The sequence below is a fragment of the Hydra viridissima genome, unplaced genomic scaffold (assembly GCF_058129835.1).
Source record: "Hydra viridissima isolate aposymbiotic clone 2 unplaced genomic scaffold, HvirCarnegie_v1 scaffold_3, whole genome shotgun sequence".
Lineage (NCBI taxonomy): Eukaryota > Metazoa > Cnidaria > Hydrozoa > Anthoathecata > Hydridae > Hydra > Hydra viridissima.
The window spans coordinates 16,354,340-16,375,105 of record NW_028324302.1 but is presented as its reverse complement, the minus strand read 5'-3'; the positions used below and the strand labels follow the sequence as shown (position 1 = coordinate 16,375,105).

General features: G+C 29.0%; 1 protein-coding gene across 1 annotated transcript; it reads right to left on the bottom strand.

Annotated features, from left to right (window-relative positions):
• Positions 1-913: 913 nt before the first annotated feature.
• On the bottom strand, positions 914-15,633 carry LOC145202202 (PC3-like endoprotease variant B). Its single transcript, XM_090082048.1, has 18 exons — positions 15,178-15,633; positions 12,267-12,371; positions 11,956-12,045; positions 10,424-10,532; positions 10,250-10,287; positions 9,914-9,987; positions 8,216-8,304; positions 7,679-7,851; positions 7,168-7,389; positions 6,669-6,769; positions 5,845-6,066; positions 5,427-5,674; positions 5,146-5,315; positions 4,366-4,988; positions 3,178-3,399; positions 2,817-3,064; positions 2,514-2,686; positions 914-1,407 (listed from the first exon to the last, which is right to left on the bottom strand). Exons 1-18 carry the CDS (start codon positions 15,487-15,489, stop codon positions 1,066-1,068), a joined length of 3,561 nt encoding a protein of 1,186 aa, XP_089938174.1. The 5' UTR covers positions 15,490-15,633; the 3' UTR covers positions 914-1,065.
• Between the last annotated feature and the right edge of the window lie 5,133 nt (positions 15,634-20,766).

Sequence of the window (20,766 nt, the reverse complement as noted above, 5' to 3'; positions counted from 1 at the left end):
GTTCAATGGATGTAATAGTGTTCAAGGAGTAGAGGAAAATAATTTCCAGTGATTAAGACATTAGAAATCAGAATATACATAGATTGTTATGTAAAATTTATAAAACCTAACTGACACTTGTGTAACAATAACAAAAAAAAAAAAAGATATATATGGAATGCTGTTATTCACCGGTACCGTAAAAAGTTAATTTGTAATTTATTAAAACTCCGGAACAAGTAGTGTACCCGCTTTCGCAAGATATTCTGGGATTCTCGTAGCCGGCATTTACCTGAACTCTTTGCGTTCCTGTTTCTTCTTGCTGTACTTGCACCTTTTTACTTTTTTTTAGAAAATCTCCAACGGTTAAAAAGTTTCTCTTACGAGCGTTAGAATATCCCCGAGAGTTCATAAATTTTGTGTTAATTGAATTTCTTTTCCACCCAACACCAGGGTCAGAGTTAAAAATATTCGTACTATTGTCTTTCTGTAAATAGATTTCTGGAATTTGATTATATCGCATTCTTTCAATCGCTTGTTTTTGTGATGTATCTACCATATTGTCCTCGTTTTTTTCCGCTGATCCAGATACTTTATCTTTGCGCACGCCCGTAGGATACGGTACGTCAAAGTACGGATTCTAGAGTAATGAAATCAATGTAGTAAAATGGTCAATATGATCAAGCTTGAATATATGTTCAATAAAATTTTCCATGAAATATTGATGTGTCAAACATCAATAGAAAATACTTTTAGTTATTTAGGGGCTCGAACAAACTTAAGCAAGTGCTGAGATGGGCTATAAAGCTTGATTTTTTTGATGAATTACAAAATAACTTGCCAGAGCATTAACAGAAAACAGAGAAAAATTATATATAAGTATATACTTAAAGTTGCAATAAGAATACAACTAAAGACACCCATAATTTTCTAATTTTGTGTGTGTGTGTGCAAAAAAAAAAAAAAACTAAACACAAAAAAGTTTTTCATTTAAAAAAAAATTTTGATGGATTTTTTTTTTGTATAAAAAACGTAAAGTAGTTGCTAAAAAATTTGTGTTGCAAGAAGTCAGTATCTCGGCATCTTTCAGCCAGAGCCATAGAAAGTGAGGACAAATTTTAATAAAACTCCAGAGCAATCATTGAAAACGTTTTGACAAACAATGCGAGGATTTTCGTAGCCAGCATTGACTTGAACGCGCTGAGTGCCTGTCTCTTCTTCTTGTACTTGTACTTTCTTGCTGATTTTTAAAGTATTTTTTTCGTTCTTATTTATAACAGCCTTTTTCTTTCGCTTGAAGAAATAACTGGAATTATTGGGAATCCTGTCTTTGTTTTCAAATTTTACCCACGTTTCTTTAATCCCTTTTTGTAATGCAACTTTATTTTTGCGTACTCCATTAGGGTAGGGAACATCAAAATTTGGATTCTAAAAAGCAATAGTTAGGAGGGCTCAATTATATATTCTCTTTAAATGTAAAAATCCAATAGCTACAATTTCGAATTAAACGTAAATATATGAAAATACAAAAAACAATTCAAACTTTAAAATTTAAAAAATAATTACAAACTATAAGAAACAGAAACAGAAAGAAATTTATGTACCGTAGAAAAAACCACCAGTCACGTTCAAGCCATTGTGTCATGGTAACACTTTATTTTTCTCAGTCATGTATACCGTCATGATATGTTATATCACCGTCATGATTTAATTACCGTCATTGCTCATCGTTAGAGATTCTTCGATTCAATATTCAGTTATTGTTTTGACCAGAAATATCCACCAATATAATCATCAATAAGTAATTCATAATAATTGTTCATTTAATTTTTTTTTTTTTTAGATAAAAAAACAAAGCGAGTCTGTTCATTAATTTGCTATTTAAAGACAAATACCAAAGTATGAGATTAAAAGACATCAAATTAAAGAACTTTACACCTGTTCGTGGATTGCACAACAGTAAGAATTTGGAAGCTTTAGGCCCCTTTTTTTTTACTTTAAGAAAGCACTACAGTGACGTTTCAAATTTTTTATGCTTAAAACCAGAGTAGTGGTTTAAAACCTTAGGAAAAACTTAAAACAGCATTCTCTCATGACTTCTTAGCGATGTCATCAAGATTACAGCTTTACTATTGCATGAACAGGCTTTTTAAATTAGCAAAAATATTATTGGTTGAACATCACTGCTGACCAATCCTTTTTTCGAGTAGGTTCAAATGAGTAGGGAATGTTACCAATAGTTTATTAAAGAAAATCAAAACATCAAATTGGCGTTTTGTTTCCATGGCGTTTTGTTTCCATGTAGTTTTGTCATGAGCATATGGCGATTTTTTCAAAAACATACCCACGTTTATTCATACGACATAAAATTCTGCCTTAGCTATTAAGACTTACTTTTCGTTAGAACACAACGTTCAGAGATTTCAGAGAACGCAACGTTCAGAAACTTATTCTATTCACAAAACGTTTAAACCGCAATTCTTAAAGCAAACAAAGAAAAAAAGAAACTAATTTTTAAAAACAAACATGTTCACCTCTTTACGCATTCTTTCCCATTCAGCTTTGTTTTGCCGAGTTTGGGTGTCGATGACTCGCTCTTCAAGCGACTCAACATCGTCTGTACTATCGCCATTAAAAAGATTCATAACATCGTCTTGATTTGGATTATCCGTAATTTTTAAACGCCAAATACCTTTTGGGTTTTCACCTGTTAAACCAAAAATACTGTTGAAAAATTTAGACTTGCATTAACTCTCCTCGCCTACCACAGTTTATCAAAGTATCTTAACGAGTGGAATAAAAATCATACGAACATGTTTATGTTTGAAAGCACTTACCCCAGTTATAAACGGTCATAAAACTCCATTCATCTAAGCCCTCATCAGAATCATCATACCGTCTTGGACTTAACATTTGACTTTTTGTATCTTTTGGAGAAATTAAATCTATACTGACGTCCCCCCTACGTCTGTGAACAAAACTAACTGTCAAGACTACATGTTCCACTTTTGCAATTTGCGCTGAGCTGCTTTCACATGCAACCGTGGGTATGTTAATAAATAAAGAATCACCTCGTGGGATGTCTCTAGGGAAAGAAGATTAAAAGTTAATTTAAAAAAAAATGTTTATTATAACTTTTAGATTTGAAAAAAATATGAGGAAAACAAAAACTAAAAAGAAACATAAAATCTTTTTTACTGATGGTCAAATCCTGAAGCAGCTGTGCATTTTCTTTGTGCAGGTAAGTTTTTCCAACTTTGAGCAGCGCTTACCATAGCATTTGCATCTAATCTTCCAAAACCAAACTTGTGATTGAAATGAAAGCCAGCGCCATTTCTTTTCCATCCTTCGTCTACTGGGGAAGTTATTTGAGCGGTGTGTACAATAAGTGCTTGAACGTCTCTCCAGGTCAATTGTGGACTAGATTAAAAGCATTTCAAACGTTTCAAAAATTAAAGAAATTTACTCCTTTTCATTATTATTATTTTTTTTTTGAAAAGAATTAAAGCACATGCAAGAAACTAAATGATAAAGAAAAAAGTGCACGAATAACATGTACTCTTTAGTCATTATAATAACATGTACTCTTTAGTCATTATAATAACATGTACTCTTTAGTCATTATAATAACATGTACTCTTTAGTCATTATAATAACATGTACTCTTTAGTCATTATACAACGGAAGCAAATCATGGCAAACATCCGGCTACACTAAATTATGCATTTTTCTAACTCTCTAACCATACATAACAGCAAAACATTTTTCTAACTACCATACATAAATAAATAAAAAAGACGTAAATGGCTATGTGTTAAAAATGTTTAACTTAAAAAAACCAGTGCACGGCGCATGAAACTGTTCAAAGATATAGCATAAATGCGGTAAAAAAAAATGCCATAACAAACCTGAGTACAAAACCCTATCACAAATAAAAATATAGTTACGTTCAAATTTTGAAAAATTCTTATCGATTTTAAACTTGTTGTTGTTTTGAAAACTTCGTTTTTTTTGGAGTTGCAAAATATTTGACTTGAATTTTACAAATCTGCATTATTTCAATTTAAAAACTCTAAACAAAACTTATAAACAAATATGCAAATTATATATAAATATGTACAATATTGTAATCAATACAGGTGGACAAATACCACAAATACATATAAAATAGATTTAAAATCATTTGATAACTATAACATTTCAAGTGATCAACTAGAGATAACCGCCAATAAAAGTAGTAACACGTGATTAAAATGAAAAAATGCTGAAGATTAATTGGTAAATTAGTCATCTCAGCTTAACTTGAAAAAACTATTTTTTTAATGTTTTTTTCATACATCTTTATGCCAATTACGAATTTACGAGCAAATTAAAGAATGATTCTCTTATTCTGTGCCGTAAAATGTAAGAGAGTATTTTAAAAGCACTCCAGAACAATCATTCCTTCCACTTTCACAAGATATTCTGGGATTTTCATATCCAGCATTAACTTGAACACGTTGAGTTCCAGTCTCCTCTTGTACTTGAACTTTTTTACTAATTTTTGCGTCATTGTTTCCTGTAAAGCTGTATTTTTTACGTTTGTTCCTCAATTTGTTGTAAAAGTTAAGTATTTCTTTCTTTTCTTCTGTAAGCAAATCTTTTTTTTCTCTAACTACAGGATCTTCTGATTCAAAAGATTTATTTACATCTTCATCATTCTCATTATCATTTTCAAGGGGATTTTGGTACTTTTCATCAAACACTGCAAGTTTTCCTTTCTTCACAGGGACAACATATTTATCATACTGCTTATTTGATCCTTCTGAGATCTTATTTTCATCCTGTTTTTCATCATCTTCATTGGTAACTTCAGGAATATCACTTCTGTCATACTCAATTTTATCTGTTATTATATCCACACTTCCAGTTTTGAAACCAGCAAAATTTTGCGAAGAGACATCTTCATTTTTAGTGGCAACTTTATCTTTTCGCACGCCAGTTGGATAAGGAACATCAAAATTAGGATTCTGAAAGTGAGTAAAAAAAGAATAAAATTTATTTTAAAGAACCATTTACAACTTTACATAACAAGTTACTATCAATAATAATTAATTCTTCAGCTCAGATTGGAGTTTATCAATAGCATCAATGAAAGACAACTAAATTTATTTGGGACTAACTTACAATTTGCCTCATTTTTTCCCATAGTTCTTTGTTTTGTTTTGTTTGAGTATCAATCACTTGCTCTTCTAAAGTCTCAACATCGTTTGCATCACTATTGAACAAGTTCATCGGATCATCTTGGTTAGGGTTATCAGTAATTTTTAAAAGCCATGTTCCCTTTGGGTTTTCACCTATAAATATAGTTGATTAGGATTTCTTTACAAAATATTTTTCTTTTTTTTTAAAAGTAAACTAAATATATATATTGTAATAAAACTTATTATTGAAAATGATTACGTTACCCCAGTTATAAACTGTCATAAAGTTCCACTCATCTAAGCCCTCATCAGAGTCATCATATCTTCTAGGACTCAGCATTTCACTCCTCGTACCATTTGGAGAAACCAAATCAATACTAACATCACCACGACGACGATGCACAAAACTAATTGTTAATATGACATGCTCAAGTTTTAAAATTTGTGCCATGCTACACTCAAACTCTGTTGTTTGGATTTGGATAAGTAATGAATCTCCTTTTGGAATATCTCTAAAAGATATCAGTTTCATTTTTCAATATCAGAATAAATGAGATAATTTTGTAACATCTGATATAATTGAGATAATTTTTAATATCTGATATAATTGATAGCTAAGCACTTCAAAGATACAATTAATTTAAAGATTTTACACTGTAAAAAAAAAACAAAGATCACATACTGATGATCAAAACCAGCTGCAGCGGTACATTTTCTCTGTTGGGGCAAGTTTACCCATGTTAATGCTGCATTTACCATAGCTTCAGCATCAAGTCTACCAAAACCAAACTTATGATTGTAATGATAACCTGCACCATTCCTTTTCCAACCTTCATCTACAGGAGATGTTATTTGTGCAGTTTGTACAATCAGTGCTTGAACATCTCGCCAGGTCAACAAAGGACTAAAAAATGGAACACCCTTAAAATTTACAAAGGCCTTGTTACACTGTTACCGTATTTTCTTGATTTAAAAAAAAACCTTGATACTATACCTAACTCATTAAACATGATGTGTGCATAAAAGCAAATAGTCTAGTCTACTTAGAAGGTAGAAAAAAAATTTGAAAAGAGGTTAAAATTAGTTTAAGAGCTCGCAAAAAGAATACATCACCTGTTAAAAAAGTTGTCCTTTGTGTACCACTTGATGAACATAGAGACTTTAAACCACGCCGCATCTTGTTGAAAATCTTACTACATACAACTACAAAACACTTTGACTATTTAAACTCTAACTAGGAATTTTTCTAGACTGGAAACTCCTTTGAATAAGCACCCATAAAGAGTACAAGAAAGTAAAAAAAAAAGGGCACTTTTTCAAGAAAATACGGTAACATTCAAAAACTGAAACATTCACTGTAACTAAAAAAAACAACTTCTAAACACAACTTGACATGCTTTTTTGTTCCATAAAAGAAGTAATGAATAACATAACAAAATAACTTTATTAATATTATAAGTTACTTTAAGTACAAAACACTTTTTCACATTTAAAAGAACATCTTACTTTGCTTCCAAAGTTAGAGCTATTATGCCAGCTGCTAATGGTGCAGAGGCAGATGTGCCTTTAAATTCTTCAGTGCATTGATGGTATAAATCTGTTGTCACCTAAATGTTACAAAAGGAAGAAATTTTTTAGACATAAATTAACTAGAATCATACTTAATATATAAACAGTTTAACCACCAACACAGAAACTATTTGATGTAAAAAATTAAAAAAATGTTAAATAACTCATATGTTTTTTCAACTAAATTTAGTAATTTGTTTATTTGGTATCAATGTCTTTTTTAATAAGAAATGTTGATACCTTTTTGTAAAAATTTTAATTAAACTGTTTATTTATTAAATAAATAAAATATAAATAAAAGTTTATTTTAAATGACCTAGAAAAGTACTACTACTTTAAAGGTTTGAAAAACCAAGAAAAGCATTCTTTCATTAGTTTCGTGGGTATGATAAGAAAAGCAAATTCTTTATTTTTGCTAAGAAACTTTTTCTTTTACCATTTTATTTTCCCTTCCCTCTTTGTGTGATGCACCATTGAATGTAACAGCAAGTGTTGATGAGCATTTTTCTGTATAATAAGCTGACAACCCATGATCTCCTATGCATCCTATGGATATTGTAAATATACTTGTTGTGTAACCATCGCAGTTGCAGTCATCATCTGTTAAACCACCATTACCAGTTGCCCATACAAAAATTGATCCCAATCGATTTCTTCCCTTTTCATAAATGAAAATAATCTTTAAATAACCATGAATCTATTAAACCTTATTTATGTTGCAATTTTATTCATTTTTATATTATAAAAGAAAATCCTTTTTTTGCTTTATGCTACTTTCAATAAAGCTTAAAACTTGTTGGTTGGATTTTAAAATATTTGCACAAATAAATGAAAAATTAAATTAAAGTTAAGCAAATTTCTTTTCACTGGTAAATCTCTGTGTAAATCTCTGTAAAAAAAAACAATAGTGTAACACTTCATTACAAATATTGAATAAAACTTCTTACTTGCTCAGCACCAAGCCTTAATGCTTTTGCAGCCATTGGTCCTGGTTTCCCGAAGGTTTTTCCATCATCTTTTGGGCCCCAGCAGTTAATGTATATATCAATATGATCTCCTCTAAATCCCAATGCACTGGCTTCTAATGCATCAGTTGCTTGACCATCCAACATACGTACTCCTGAATATATTATTATATTACCATTTCCTATATATTGCAGACATTTTATACAATGTAAAATGACGTGTTATATTTTTTTCCTATATCAATTTTTCAACGTTAACATTTTTGCTTGACCATCCAACATACGTACTCCTGAATACATTATTAATAGAATATAAACATAATAAAGCTTTTTATTACCAAAATTTAGTATAAACAAGTTAGTTTAGAATCAATTAATTTATTGGTTGAATTTAAGTACTTAAATCACTATCTCATGAATAATTGAAGAACCTTCATTAAAAGTTAATTTGATCTCAATAATCACCCCAAAAAGCTTTTGATTTTACTTATGTTAAAACTTTAATGTAATCATAGAAACCTCCAATTTTAGCATTATATGCAACTCCAGTACCACAGATACCATTGTTTGCAATAGCAGCAGCCTCTCCTGCACATCGAGTACCATGACTAGAAACAGAATATTCAAATATTACTTACATACAATTCTAAATAAAGATACTTGTCATATTGTACACTTCTAAAATTATTTGAAATTTAGCTAAGATTCCATTATAGTATGACACACACTATTCCCTGATTAGTTGTAACTAGATTTCATTAAGAGATGTTAAATGCTCTTCTGCAACAATTTTGCAAATTTCAACTTTAAACCAATAAAATTTATTTTAGATTGTTGCATTAAAGTTGATAACTGTGTGGAAAAAAATTCTAGCAGTTTTAAAAAAGATATTTTATACTAAATGGAAAAAAATGGTTACCTCCAATGGCAAATACTTTGGTGATTGACATAATTGTGTATGTGTATTTGTATTGTGCAGTTAATAAATATTCTTAAAAATGATGGAACCATCTAAAGACTAGTTTTTTGTTGATTAATTTGACTAGAAGAATGGATTCCATGCCAAAACACACTTGAAAATATAATTCAATATTATTTAGTAATTAAAGAAATTTAACTGAGATGGACCAGTTGTTTGATTACTGGCTTAAATTATGAAAAAATCCTAAAACTTGAATGAGTTTTTTGATGGTTGTTTAGACATGGTTTGTAGCAGTTTTTGTTTCAATGGAATTTTGCCAATACGTTCCTTTCCTCAAAAATGATTGCACAGATGGAGAATGTATTGATTATATAGGAGAATTGACTGGATCTAACTTTATTTTCCAATGGTTCCATCCATGCTTTGAAGAATACAAATCTGGTTTAAACCAGCTTTAATATAGAAAACCCATTTAAAACCTTTATAAAATACTTGCAAGACAGATACAAAAAAATGTACAGCAGTTCCAGATGGTGCAAGAATCACAATTACTAATGAGTGAGTTAAAAAGAAAAGGAAAGTGAGCATAAACATTTGGTAGCATCAATGAAATTTTAATTTCTGTCACAGAGAACAACAAAGTAAACTGCAAAGAATTTTTAATAAAAATTTTTTTAATAAAATGTTTAGAAAAAAGAATTAAAAAAATCTAATATGCCGATTTTTTTTTGAAACTTGTATAAGCTTATGATAAATTTTGAAAAATTCATGAGCTATACACATGAAATTTCAAAATATCAAAAATTGAACTACTTTTCCTTTTGGTAATGTTGTATGTTAGGGTAGTTCTTTAAATGGTTAAAAGTCATTGATTTTCTTTGAAAAACACAATTTTTTTAACCAGAAAATTAATTGATGCTATTTTAGTATATTTTTCGGAAAATTTATTAACTAAAAAGATTATTATTTTAAAAACTAAGAGCTTGAAAATTAATCAATGGGCTATCCCTAGACACAATTTTTATAAGCAAATATTTGTTGAAAGCCTAATCAAATATAATGTTCATTTATTGAATAGAAAAAATGTAGGGGGTCAGAAGATTTTTTTAACTTTAAGTTTAAAAACCATCCTATTATATACAGTCAACATCTGTTGAATGCTGCTGTAAATAAAGTTAACAACATTTTAGCCCAAAATCTTGTAAAGTTTTTTATAGTTGCTCTGTTTCTAAATAAATATGTTTTATACATAAATAATAAGTTAAATAAAAAAGAAAACACTTTGCAACTTATACCAATTGTCAGCATCACTATCTCGTGGCATAGGATCATTGTCATTGTCATTTAGGTCAATACTAGCAGTTTGATCCTTAAAAAAAAAAAAAAAAGCAGCTTAAATGGAAAAATTTTTGAAATGATCAATTGACCAAGTGTTGCACAAATATTGGAAATATGAATATTAAAAATTAAAAAGCAAAAGTTACAAAAATAATCATGTACTTAGACTTGAAAATAAACTGAAAATAAACTAAGATAGATAAATAAAGTTAAATTAGACTTAAGTTGAGAAGAAAATAAAAGAAAAAAGTCAGAATTAAAATTATTTAATTAGAATTAAAAATTAAGCTTACATAGTTTGCTTCTAAGTCTGGATGAGTCCAGTCCAAACCTAAATTAAACAAAAATAAACATTTCATTTTCATTTGCTGAAATATTTTCAAAAAGATTGACGAGGAGAAAAAAAATTCTATGTTTTACAAAGAAATTTTAACAAAACTTATTAGTTTAAAAAGGGTCACACTTGCCATCATCAAGCACAGATATCACAATTCCTCTTCCAGTTATATTTTTCTTCCAAACTGGAACAACATTCATATCTACACCAGCAGGACCACTAGCCTGCCCTGTATTGAGCTTTAACAGAAAATAACAGATATTAACAATTGCTTTTTTTAAACAATGTCACATGTGACAACTAAAAATCTGGACAAACTTTGAAAATGAATACCTGTTGAACGGAGTTATCAATTTAATAAATTTAAAAAGCATAATAATAAGAAACTTGTTTTTTAAAAAGAAAAAATTTTATCATTCCTATTCAACAAACAGCCAACTCTTGTTAAACTACTCGCCCCAAGTCTATGCATGTGATTTTGGTTGATTTTTTTCATACAATACTCAATTCAATTTCTTAGTTGGTGGAGATTTTCAGCTTGTCAACCATTTACATACACCATCATCATCATTTATACAATCTTTTAATTTCAATCCTAAAAATTAAATCGGACGCAATTCAGGCATTCAGTTATTAGCAATTCAGGCGTTGTTATTAGCAAGGTTTTTGTCTCTAGGCACATATTCAATATTTTTGCCTTTTAGGTAATCTTGCATTTTGTTTGAATAGTGTGCAGAAGCTAGATCAGATCATCCTTGTTGACTGCTTGACAAGAAAGAGCAATGTAATGCTTTGGGACTTTTCTCAGACAAGGTTATCCAAACTAATAATTTTTACTCACATTTACTTTTTCTTTTGAGCTTGACTTCATTAGGTGTTGCATTAGAATTAGAAGTATAATTCCTGCATTGCCAGAGATATCAGTGTTTCTTAAAGGAAAATATGACCAATCATCAATCATAACAACTTTTTCCCAAAAATTTCAACCAATTTTTGCACCTAGGATGCACAGCCACTGAGCCGATGTTCTTTTTGGCATTTTGTTTTTTTTACGATAACAAATGCTTTCCATTGACGATTTTGGATATATATTGCTGGGAAATATTGAATTTCTTGGCTAAGCTACACTGTGAAACACCACCTACTTACAAACAGATTTTTCTTTGCGCTTATCTATTTCTTAGGCATTTTTCTTGCAGTCCAACCACTTAAGACATTCTGGTCTAATATATTGTTCTCCCTTCTTTGCAGCATATCGCACATGATTGATTTTGGGACATTTTACATGCAAAAGTGACTAACAAAAAACATTTTGTCCTCTTTCGGATGCAAATCCAAAAGCATACACTCATTTTTAGAGTGCCTCTTGATTATTCAAGCTTTTAGACATGTTTAACTAAGTTCTGAAAAAATAAAGACTATGGCATGTTGTGGAGGATTAAATTTGCAACGTAATAGGTAGGATTATAAAATTATAAAACATTGTTAGACATACATATTGAAGCTACAATGTTTGTCCAGATATTTAATTGTCACATGTTAGAATTTCTTTAAAAAAAAAAACAATGAGAATAATTTAAGGTTGTTTTTATTTTTAAACTCTTTTGATTATATTAAAGTTTATGGGTTAACTAAAATCTTTCAAAATAGATTAACACTTACTAAATACCACATGTCTTTGAAGTAAGGATCATTTGGAATACCATCTCTTTTAACTCGTTCTAATATTTTCTGTTGCTCTGCAAATTTTACCTAAATAAATAGATAAATCTATTCGAATTCAATTTTGCAAACACTTCTCCTACACTTTTTTTAGAAGTATTTGCAAAATTGACAGACAAACTGTTTCTCAAGCTAGTTCTCAGTGCCTCATACTATTTACAATGGATACACTGAGACAGATATGTAAAAACCTTTTGATACACTGAAACAGGTATGAAAAAGCAAGTTAAAATAAAGTCAAATTAAAATACCTCATCTTCAAGATTAAGAAGGGCTGTCTTGTGTTTTGCTTTTTCCAACTCTCGCTCTCCTATTTCTTCATGCTTGAAATGATAATGGCCTTCAATATTTCCTATCTAAAGGGAAAAAGCCCTCTCACCTACAATTAATGATGCTACCACTAATTCTAAATAAAAGCCTATACAAACTTAAGTAGAGTATATAGTCAGAACTAAAGTCAATTATCATTTTATGAGTTTAATTCTGCTGTAATTTGTTTTTAGAATAAGTAAGGGTTAAAATAACTAAAATATATTTTTTAAATTTTTATCATAGAAATACTATGTTTAAAATTTTTCATTGGAAATATAAAAAACTTTGTTTACTATAACACTTTTTCTATTTTTCTTAGACAGGTGCTTATTTGCATCCACAGAAACTAATTGTAATACAATGTTTTAGTTATAATTTGCAATAAAAACAAATGTTCTTGATAAAACTTATCAAATACCCATTTTGTTAATAACTTTACATTTCAACTATATTATTTTTAGCAATTTATCACATTTCTTGAAAAAAAAATTTTTTTTACATCAAAAAGTCCATCATTTAAAGAAAAATATTTGATTTAAACTTAATGAAAACTTTTTAAAATGTCAAACAAGGAAATTATCATAGAAAAATACAAGAAATTAAAAATATTCCTTTTACAGCAGTAGGAACCATAAAATTCATAAAGTAGAGTTTAACTGAGTAAGAAGCCATTTTTATAAAAAAAAAAAATCATCTGAAGAATGGAATTTTGCAAAGAATTATTTTTTAATTTCACTATCTTTTTAAAAGAAAGTTCTTTTATCCAATGAATCCAAGTTTAACTTAAAAAAAATTGATGGGGTACAACAATTGTGATAGGGCAAACAATGGGAGAAGCTTTTTGCATGACATGAGATGTCATGGTGTTGGTAAAACTGAATTTAATAATAAAACATATATATATATATATATATATATATATATATATATATATATATATATATATATATATATATATATATATATGATTTAAATCAGCAATTATGGACTTTATTAGATAAAAAAAGATAGGTCAGTAAAAAAATTGTTAGCAGTTGTTAAATCATAAATGAATATTCACAATAATCAAAACAAATGTGGAATTGTCAAAACACTATGTAGAAGTAATTAAAGCAGCTAAATATTGAAATAAATTTGTGAAAGAAGATTGAAACTATACTATATATTTATTTAAATATACATTACACTTAAACTGTGTATAAATAAAGTATACACAGTTTAAGTATAGTGCAAAATGTTTGGACTAAGATTTTTCTTTTTTTTTGTTTTGTTTTTGTTTTTAAGTATTGTTTTTGTATATTTTTCTACAAATAAAAATTCTCAGAATAAAAGGTTTTCTACAATTACTCTAAGTTACAATATTTGCATCTAAAGTAAAAAGTTTTCTCAAAAAATGACTAAATTCTGTTCTGACAATGTCTGTAATTCATATTAAGAATAACTACTCATTAAGTTATCTAATTTTTAAGTTGCATTTTATATTAAATATTTTTTTACCAATATTTACTGAAAGACCAACAAGAGAGTTAATTACTAAAACTTTCTGAAGAAATTTGTATAACAAAAGATAAAATTAAACACCTTTTTCATGTTTTGATTAAAAAGATTCAATATTATCAACAAAAAAAATTATTTTTATAAAATATTAAGCTGCAGTTTATACTCAATAGTGCTAACTTAAAGCTGTACCAAATGATATTAGCAAAACTACTCTGAAAATGTAAGTATAACACTGAGTACATAAACTGTACACAAAATCAAATATTAATTTTCACAGTATAGTTAACTGAACAGTGAATTCTAGTATTTTGTTAAAATGAGAGAACTGCTACCATTAGCTAAATTTAGTGAGGTCAGCAGGGAACAAAGCCTATAATACAAATTAATTCATAAAGTTATATAGTGAATGTTCTTAGACAAATTGGTAGACAAGGGAAAAAATACTCACCTCATGTTATGTTCACTACTTTTTAACTATGTACTTGTAAGACCAAATTCACCATAATAAACTGGCTTATTCAGTTGAAAAAAAATCACCTCAATATGCCAGAACAGTTTTTTACACAATTTCCTTAAATTTTTATAATTTTTTTTTCTAAAATACTTTTAAAATACAAAACATTGGTTTAGAAATTTTAATGAAAGCAGTAGTTTACAAAATGTTTGTCAGTGAAAATTTAAAAGAAACAACTTTACAAGAAGAGTATTAACATGAAACTTCTAATAAAGTTTTACTATTTCAAAAATAAATATTATTATTTCTGAAAATGAAAATAGCTCTAGAGAGCACTAAATTGAATGTAAAAGGAAATTGTGATTAAAATTAATCTCCTTCATTGTAATTAATTCTTTTCAAACACCATTTCTATGATCAAAATTTGTTTGGGCATTATTTGTTGACTAAATTTTTAAAGTTATCAAGTTGCAATTTAATTCACAAATTTTTTTAAAAACAATTAAAAATGAAACATATAGTTTATAAGACTTAAATTAAAATCTGCCATTATTTACAATTTATAATACAATTTTTATGATGGAACTCTATTTTTCTAAATATTTGGAAAAAGAGATTGAACGTGAAAAAAAAAAAAAAAAAATTTTGTGTGTTTTACTCTTCAAAAATTTAGACTTAAAGAAAATTATGTAAACCAACTAGTTTCTTTCATAATTTTCTATTGTCATATTTTAAATTACCTAGATATAATAACTTACAATAAACACATTTAGGGAAATATATTTCCAATAAACGGTTGTGTTACTCTATACTGGTAATAACCAAAATTAATTCAAAAACCTAATAAAAGAAACAGGTGATATTTAAAGCTTTTGTTTTTGATTTGCTTATCTTACCTTTCCTATATTTATAAAACCATGTTTCTTTGCAATTCTATCTGCTACATGGTGGTCCGGAGGGTCTATACGCACTGCCCAGGTGTTTGAAAAATAATGTTTTTTAACTGGATCCGTATTATTGCGCGATGCAACATATTTTCTACTTAAATATCTGCGGACTTTTTCGATCCCTGACGGGGAAAGATATCTACGTTTATAATCTTTTTTTTTCAAAACAGTCCATCCATATGTTATATTAATTACTACAGCCAGCAGCACTAATACCAATACATATCTTTGGCGATATATACTGCTAAAGTTCATAATCATAATAAATCATAAGCAGAGACTTCATTAAGACGATATTCTACTTAAAAATTTTTGTAATATTTGCGCTAAAGTAATTAAAACTGAAAACTCGCTGCCAGAGCTGAAAACTTGCAAAGGGCCCCAAACGCTGCAGGTTGTTTACATAGAATTCATGAGCCGTGAAAACACCAATGCCTGCAAACAACCAAGGAAAACTTCGTTGCAACATGCTCAATAAGAGACGCAAAACCCCCTGTCAATTCCTCACAATCTATAAGTAAACGCATTTGTTGCATTTTGAAGAAAGGAGGTTGATAAAACCTTGATCGATTTTTTAAAATAGATTTTAATGCAGCAAATCGCTCCTAAAACATAAAAATAGTTGTTACAAAACTATTTATAATGGTGATAAAAGCAACTAGAAGGAACTAAATAGTAATAGCTAGCAACTTACCTACTAACAACTACAACAGTAGCTTAGGTTTGGGCGCAGTATACTTTTCAGCGCAGAATAACTTTCAGCATTAATTAGTTTTTTTTAAAGTTTAATGAGTAATTGATTATGTAACATCATGAGACTCTTTCACGCTAATCGCTTTAATGCTAATTAATTACATGTCTCGCATATCTCATTAAATGAATGGGTAATAGCATTAAATAACATGTTGTTACGTAGTAGATTAATTACAAACAAAAGTGATATTAACTCAGTATGATACTAGAGTTCTCCTTTCGATATATATGATAAGGTATTTATAAAGCTGAGGGTTTCATTTTAATTTATCTCGTGATGATTTCGCGACATGACTACTTTTCAACTTAAGTAAGAGTATGAACCGGAATTGGTGTCGAACCTTTCGGTGGACTGCGTTATAGTATAAAAAATGATCAAAAGCGATCTCATACTGTTGAAACCTACTAAACAGCCCAGTATAAATTGCGAGTCCACATTTTTAGTTGTGCTTTCTCTCAGCCTTTTTTATTTTATCTTGGTCTCAAGCGGAATGTAGCAAAATGATTTTTATTTTATAAAGCGGTTAAAATCATTCTTCGATTTTTTTTTAACTTAACTGATTTTGACAAAATTCTTAGCTTTTTGGCTCTTAAATTTGTTCATGCTTTTTTAATTTTTCCATCTAACAAAAGATTTGAGCAAACATATAAAATAGAGCAAAACAATTTACCAAATATGTAACCATTAGTTACAGTCACTTATCTCGCAACTTTGTCAACATGGTAATTAGATTTTGATGAGTGTGAAAAAGATAGGGTACTCATCATTAAGTAAAGATGTTAAGAACAGAATGTTTTAACGGTCTGCCAAAACTGGATCTCACTAAAAATTGATATTTGTTGTTTTACGATTGGTAAGGACAAATACCTTCAAAAAAAAACCACATGAAGGTATTTCTTTCCCTTGAATAATTGTTAAAAAAAAGTCTAAAGCAATATTTTTTCTATATGTCACGGTATTTCCTGAAAGTTTGAAAAAAAGTTTTTTTTTATCTAGTCTGAGAGGAGTGTTTTTTTGAAAATATCATAAAAAACTCAAAATATAACTCTGCATTTACGTAAATTTTCTCCGAATTCTCAAGTTACTATAGAAATACTCGAGATCAATTTCCCATCTCTAAAGATACTTTTAATTATTTTTTTAATTCTTTTTTTCCCTTGTCTTTTATATCAAAAACATATAAAAGTGAGATATTGTGCCTTGAATTGTATGTAAAACACATTTGAGAAGTTACTTAGAGTTGTAAATTGTTCAATTTGTTGACTTGTAACCTTTCCATGAATGATTAAAAATCATTATGAACAGCCTCTGATGTCTGTTCAAAATATCTTTCAAGCCTACAACTACACTCAAGGAGTTGGAAAACCTGATCAGTCACTGTATGAGCTTCAGGTTTACACTGAAGATAGTGTTAGAAGACGCAAAGTTTATTGTCGAAGCATTTACTTTTCGCCTCATGAAATGCTAATCTCAAATAAAGATTTTACTCTCCTTTAATTCAAGATTTGATATAATCATCCATTACAAGTTTTCCAGCCCAAAGTTTGTCAGCAAGTCCTTTAATGCCAGCGTAATTTAGAACAACTCTGTTCACTTTTTTTTCCTTTTGAGGATAAATCAATGTTTAAAATCTTTGTTTCAAAATAATTTTCAAATGGTTTTTTCGATTCTTTTAGTGTCTTAATAATACTTGATGCACCCCCTCCCCTTTTTTTTCCAAGATAGGATGAAAGTAACTTTTTGGGTTTCTAAGCTTCAAAAAAAGGCGGTGTGAATAAAACGAGCAATTGCTTTTGTTTTGTATTTTGGAGAAATTATTCATCTTTACGTAAATAATAAAGAGCAGTTACTTGCTTGAGAGCAATAGCATTTGCTCATGAGCAATCACATAAAGAGTTGAGCAGCTTCTCAAAAATGAGACAAGTGCGTGAATAAAAAAAAACATACAAGTAACTTTGAGCATTTGCTCATAGTTTAGTGAGCACCTCTGACAATTGATTTTAATTAAGTTTAAAAAACTTCATTTATGCATACAAATATTCGCGCCATTATGTTTTTGTATATTTTTTACCAGTAATGTAAACATTACGTTTAAAGCATTAAAATTAAATATTCTGTATTTAATTTGTCTTTAATTTTAAAATTTGATTGATCGCTTGTTTAAAATATAGTATAATATTTTGTATATATATATATGTTATTATTATTATTGGTATTATTATTGGTATTATTACTATTATTACTATTATTATTATTATTATTATTATTATTGTTATTATTATTATTATTATTATTATTATTATTATTATTATTATTGTTATTATTATTATTATTATTATTATTATTATTATTATTATTATTATTATTATTATTATTATTATTATTATTATTATTATTATTATTATTATTATTATTATTATTATTATTATTATTATTATTATTATTATTATTATTATTATTATTATTATTATTATTATTATTATTATTATTATTATTATTATACAAACTAAATAAATAGTCTGGTTTATATAACATTACTTAATGTTTCATGAAATAGCGATCATCAGATGTTATAAACCGTAAAAAAACTTTTTAAATTCAATATTTTTATATTTTTCTTTTTATGCATTTTTATTGGTTATATGAATTTATATATTTGTCATAATAACTTTTTATCATAAGTTCTGCAGCTTGTGCTTCTTAGCATAAATGGCTCAAATGATTATTACGAAACGAAAATCCTTTGCATGGGCTAACGAAACTAACGCTTTTCGGTTAACTTTATTTTTCTCTTGATTGTGATCTAAAACTATATAAGCTACCGAGAATATGATGTAGAATATGATTTGGCCACTTGATAAGGTGCTTCCAAAATTCTCAGACATGTTATAAGTAGCCAAGTTCTAGCAAATTTAATTTAAAATAGTTGAAATGCCTTTTATTTTTTTTTAAACAATTAAAATAGTTGCAACAAATTTTTATATCATTTTTATGTAATAATATCATAGCTGAGAATCTAGATGGAGATGATTACCACTACAATTTTTATCCTCCACAATAATGTCAAACATTTAAATGATCCAGACTTTGAGTATGATGAAGATGATATTTTTCACGAAGAAAAGATTTTCCCTGTAACTGACACAGAAGATAAACAACAACTTCACCAGCTTGGTCAGCATCGCAGAAATCAAATTGTTTTAGCACTAACAAGGTTGAGTAATATAACCCGAGATAATACTAATTTCAACAATAAAACTAATCATTTAAAGTCCATTTGCCTCAACAATCTTTATCTTCATCAAACATTTGGTAGACGGTATTGTTCAAAGTAATGATATATTACCTAAGTTAAATAGTAAGATATTATCTGTGAAAAGTCCCCGTTCTTCCTATTGGTGAAAACACCGGCTTTTACTCAAAATTTTAAGAAATTACTTGTGAGCAAAAGCAAAACTCTATTTACGGATTTTAAACATTTTCATTTTTGATATTGCTAATAAACTTTTGATTTTAACTCAGAACAAATGCTTCTGAGCAATTGCTTATTTTTATTCACGAACAGAGTTTAAAAACTGAGCAAATTGATCGGTCTATATAGAACTATTATCTGGAAAAAAAGCCTTTAATGTGTATCGTTTAAGACACTACTAGTACACTAATAAAATCAACTACAACAAATGTCGTAGTTAATTTTTTTAGATGATCTTTTACTCCCCTACTTATCTAGGAGTATATCGATTTGTTTGCTTTTATTAAAGTATTTAAAATTAATACATTTGTTGGAAAAGGTGGTAATCAGATGGAGCAATGTCAGGAGAATAAGGTGGGTGTGGTAGTACTTCCCGTTTCAGCTTTTCCAAGTACGTTTTCACCTATCGCGGCACATGGGGGTGAGAACTGTCATGCAGCAAAATCACTTTGACGTGCCTTTCCTTGTATTGCGGCTGTTTTTCCTTTAGTGCTCATCTCAAACGCATTAGTTGAGTTCAATATCGTTCGCCAGTTTCACTCGGTTTTAGGAGCTCGTAGTACACTACACTGAGCTGGTCCCACCAAATACAGATCATAATCTTGGAGCCATGAATATTAGGTCTGGCTGTCGATGTGGAAGTATAGCCGAGCAAACCCCATGATTTTCTACGTTTGGGATTAACGTAAAGAACCCATTTTTCGTCCCCAATCACAACACGATGCAGAAATCCCTTCCTTCGTTGCCTTTGAAGCAGTTGTTCAAAAGCAAACAAACGCCGCTCAACGTCCCTCAGCTTCAACTCGTACGGTACCCAATTTCCTTGCTTCTAAACCATTCCTAGGGCTTTGATGCGCTTGGAAATGGCTGGCTGAGCCACATGCAATAATTCTGCTAACTCTTCTTGGATTTGGCATGAGCCTTCATTGAGTAAAGTTGTCAACTCGTCATCTTCAAACACTTTTTCCCTTCCTCCGCAATGCCGGTTTTCGACGTTGAAATCACAGTTCTTGAAGCGTTGAAACCATTCACGACACATTCTTTCACTAATAGCTGCCTCACCATACGTATCCGAGAGCATTCGATAAGCCTCAGCCGCAGTCTTCATCTTTAAATTGAACGCGTAAAGTAAAACTTCTCGCAAATGACAAGAATTAGGCTCGTAAACTGACATTTTAAAGCGATTAAAGATATATGAAACGAGTAGAATATAACTTATGTTTGGAAATGGTGCTTTCGACAGACGTTACTAAATGACACTTTAGATCCGACAGTTCTATTCACCACATGCCTCTAACGACATCTATCAAAA